The sequence below is a fragment of the Cyprinodon variegatus genome, unplaced genomic scaffold (assembly GCF_000732505.1).
Source record: "Cyprinodon variegatus isolate N-32 unplaced genomic scaffold, C_variegatus-1.0 Scaffold1271, whole genome shotgun sequence".
NCBI lineage: Eukaryota > Metazoa > Chordata > Actinopteri > Cyprinodontiformes > Cyprinodontidae > Cyprinodon > Cyprinodon variegatus.
In genome coordinates, this window is record NW_015151724.1 from 171,733 (window position 1) to 175,399 (window position 3,667).

At 37.9% G+C, this 3,667-nt stretch overlaps 1 protein-coding gene across 1 annotated transcript in view; it reads right to left on the minus strand.

Moving 5' to 3' along the window:
- Window positions 1-1,713, minus strand: part of iqcg (IQ motif containing G) — a 3,995-nt gene extending 2,282 nt beyond the window's left edge. Inside the window, exons 1-2 of the mRNA XM_015401871.1 lie at window positions 1,629-1,713; window positions 1,467-1,529 (exon numbers count right to left, since the gene is read on the minus strand). Of these exons, the coding sequence (XP_015257357.1) occupies window positions 1,467-1,529; window positions 1,629-1,643 (78 nt within the window). The 5' untranslated portion in view covers window positions 1,644-1,713. The remainder of the gene's footprint in view (window positions 1-1,466; window positions 1,530-1,628) is intronic.
- Window positions 1,714-3,667: the final 1,954 nt, after the last annotated feature.

The window sequence follows — 3,667 nt, forward strand, 5'->3', positions numbered from 1 at the left end:
AATTCAGTCTTTTTTTTTTTAAATATAGAAACCTCCCAGGAGTGACGCTCAGACTAAAACTCAAACTCCAAAGAGCATCAATCCTCTAGGAGCTGAAAAGGGGCCTAAGGCAATAGGTTACCTCATTTGAGGTCAGAGGTCATGATTTAACAAGGAGCAAGACAACAGCCAAGGACTGGGTCCATTGGAGAGTTCAAGAACAAAAACACTTACAATTAAAAGAACATTTGCCAGAGATCACAGTGATGCTTGCTGTGAGTTTGGGGGAAGTATTGGAATGAAAGTAAAAAATGTTTAACTTTTGAAACAGGTGAATCTCTTAACCTTTGGAGTAAAACTGTATTTAAAAACCATTAAACATGGGGTTGGAAATGTTGTGGTCTGGTGCTGCTTTTGTGTGTTAGAACCTGGATGACATATAATAAATTGAAATAGGGCTGAAATAATGAATTGGTACACATGTATATTTGCGTATATTACATTTTTTTAACAAGATTTTTGTCATTTACAATTCATATAAAATAAATACATTTTTCAAATTTTCAAACATTCATTTATTTAGTGATTTTAATTCACTGCAAATATTTACTTTTAGATTCATGGATTAGTTGAAAAAATTAGCGATATTTGATTACTAGAAGAGTCAGTAGCTACAGCCTTAAATAAAGCTGTTAAATTCTGCTCTCCAGCAGAGGTCCTATAAGACAATGAAGGACACCAGTTTGTGGGCTTTAGATTTACTAAAGGTTTTGTATCTCAGTGACCATTTGAGGCATTTGAACAAGCCCACCTCCTAATGGTTTTGGAGAAACCTGGACTTAAACAATTTATATGCAGAAACCAGATGCAAACTGACCATTCATGCTTAAGAAAAAGGAAAGGACAGAATTCCTCCATAGATATGAGTAACAAACATCAATTATCAGGTTTACATTGCAGCTGCTCTTTTGGATAATTGAGCTTTTTTTGATAAAATAAACAAACAAAAACCCCCAGAATGGAATCATCACTGTAGATGGTATTTTTATGTTTAGTTGGTTTAGATTAGTCTTATTTTCTATCTGTTTGATGATCAGCTAACGCTTTTATATAAGCACTGTTTCATATATCATTATGGAGGTAAAATAACTGACATCTGTTCAGCTTTAAGCTCATTTTGTCTTTTGTTCTTTTCAAAAATGTCCTTTGCAATAACAATGTTGTTAATTTTACTTTAATCATGACGTTCCCCTTAGCACTGCATCTAGTCATTCTGTTTAATATAGTCTAAGTTTTTAACTTGCTGATTTTGGTATTATTTGTATCTACATTTATCCTAGTTAATAGAGTGAAAAAAATTAAGAATTGTCTTGTAAGTTCCAGTTATTATAGTTCCTATACCAGAACTATATGAGAACTGTAAGCAGCAGTCAGATTCATTTCCAAGCACCAAATTCACATCCTACTTATCTCACTGCTTTACCAACCTCGTGTTGATTTTGGAGAAATTCCATAGTCTTATCATGAAATCTCTTCTCTTCTTCCAAAACCTGGAAGCAAAGGTGAAAATGCAAAACTGGGCTTTACTTAAACACTTGTATTTAAGGGGTCAACGTGACATGAATGAAACCCCTGGGAGACTGATGTACCTCCAGCTGTTCCATCTTCCGAGCCGTTGGCCAGTTCTGCAGAAGTTTTTGTTCGAAATCTTTCAGGGGAAGCTTCTCCTCCTCCCTCTCCTCATTCTTTTGCTTCTCCATGTGGATTCTTCTGACTTCTGATTTTTCGAACATGTACACCTTATTCTGTGGGAGAAAATCACTGAAAGAGTTGAGGTTTCAAATGAATGTTTGTTTAAAATGATGCAGATATTGACTTACTGACCACCATATTAGGTACAAATGTTCAACTGCTGTATGGACAAAAAAAAAACAAAAGTTGTCTAGGTGGTCTGAGAAGAAGGACAAGACTGGTTTTGAAATAATAAACAGTCAATGGTACTTCAAATAACCCAGTGTTTTATCAAGGAATTTCTTTGATGGGGTGTGTGTGTGTGTGTGTGTGTGAGTGTGTTTTTTTTTGGGGGGGGGGGGGGGGGGGATTGAGGTCACAGCAGGAGGAAACCAGACCAGGTGCAACAACTGTCAGATAAGGTTGATAAAACCAGGTAACAAATTCCTCATCAAAACTGGAAACCAATGGAGGGAAGGCTCTTCTCCTGCTATAGGTTATGTCTGCCGGAAGACATGGGGACCATACTCTCCAATTCTCCATTATTTAAAGTTGTAGGAAAACGGCTGTTCCAACCGTTGCATTTCTCAATTCTCCCGAGTGGTGCATGACTTTACATGCGTGAATAAAGTGAATGTGATTGGTCTTTTATCAAGGGGGCGGGATTGTGGTGGTGTAAGGTTCGCAAGCACGTTTGGTTGTGGCCTGTTTATTGGAAGCACCTTGCTAACCAGTTAGCAACTTAGTGCTAGTAGGGTCCCAATGGGAAATTACATTGTGACCAAGTAGCAATAAATTGGTGACTTAGAAACGACACTGTCAAGGAATGCTATGGACAGCGGAAACATGCAAAAGTGGAGGAGAGTTTTGTGTCGGAGGTCGTGGATGAGTCTCCTCCGTCATACATTTTTTATTTAGAGGAGGAAAGCGGGGACGAAGATGTTGTAGAAGAGGACGCCAGGGCGGCAGAAGCTTGGTTTGGAGTAGAAGGCTTATAGCCGTACATGTTTGAGCCCTTGCCTCGCAGCACTGCCTGTTCTGTTAGCTCTACGCCTGCCAAAGACACAGACGTCCATCCCCGTGAGCACTGGGACGGAACTGAATGGGAAAGGAAATGATTCTGATTTCTTATTTCAGCCGTTGCGTATATTAGCTGCAACATATGAATCAAGATTCTATGACCGAAACAACTTGATTGACAGATGACCGTTGATATATGATTGGCCGAATTTAGGTGTTCAGGCTGACGTATAACTAACTGGCCTGGATAAGATAATGAAAAAAAAACCCCACATATTTTAAGACAGGATTCTTTTTTTTTTTAATACAAATTTTCAAAATTTTGGGACAATATCCTCTGATAAAGAATACATTTATATACATATTTAAGCCAGAATGATTTGACATTTAAATATGACTTCCGTGCAACTTTTATTGTTCTCACTGTGGCTAACTGGACATTTTCTATTTCATCCCTTTGACATGAAAACTGATTAAGAGTTTATCGGCTTAATAGTTGCTTTACCAGACAGAACCACCTATTAAGCTAGTCTATTGTTACCTGACAGAAAATATTTATAGATCATTGCTTCTATGTTCCTTTTATATGTGTGCCTCTGTCTCCCTGAACCAGTCTCACAATGGGCCTGGTTCTGCCGGAGGTTTTTTCGTGTCTAAAGGATTTTTATTCCCTTTCTGCTGCCTCTGCATTGACTCTCTGTAGAGTCAATGATAATGCAATCAAACATCGACTTTCACCACGTCCTCATCCAGAAGGAGCGGATTCTACAAAGTCAATGACTGAATTGTAATCAGCTGGTTTTCCTTATAGAAATATGAGTGGATAATCAGAATGAATTATCTCTCTAAAATGCATTGAGATGACAAATAAATTAAAGCTACAGTGTGTAACTTTTAGCGACATCTAGCGGTCAGACTGCAGACTGCAGCAACATGA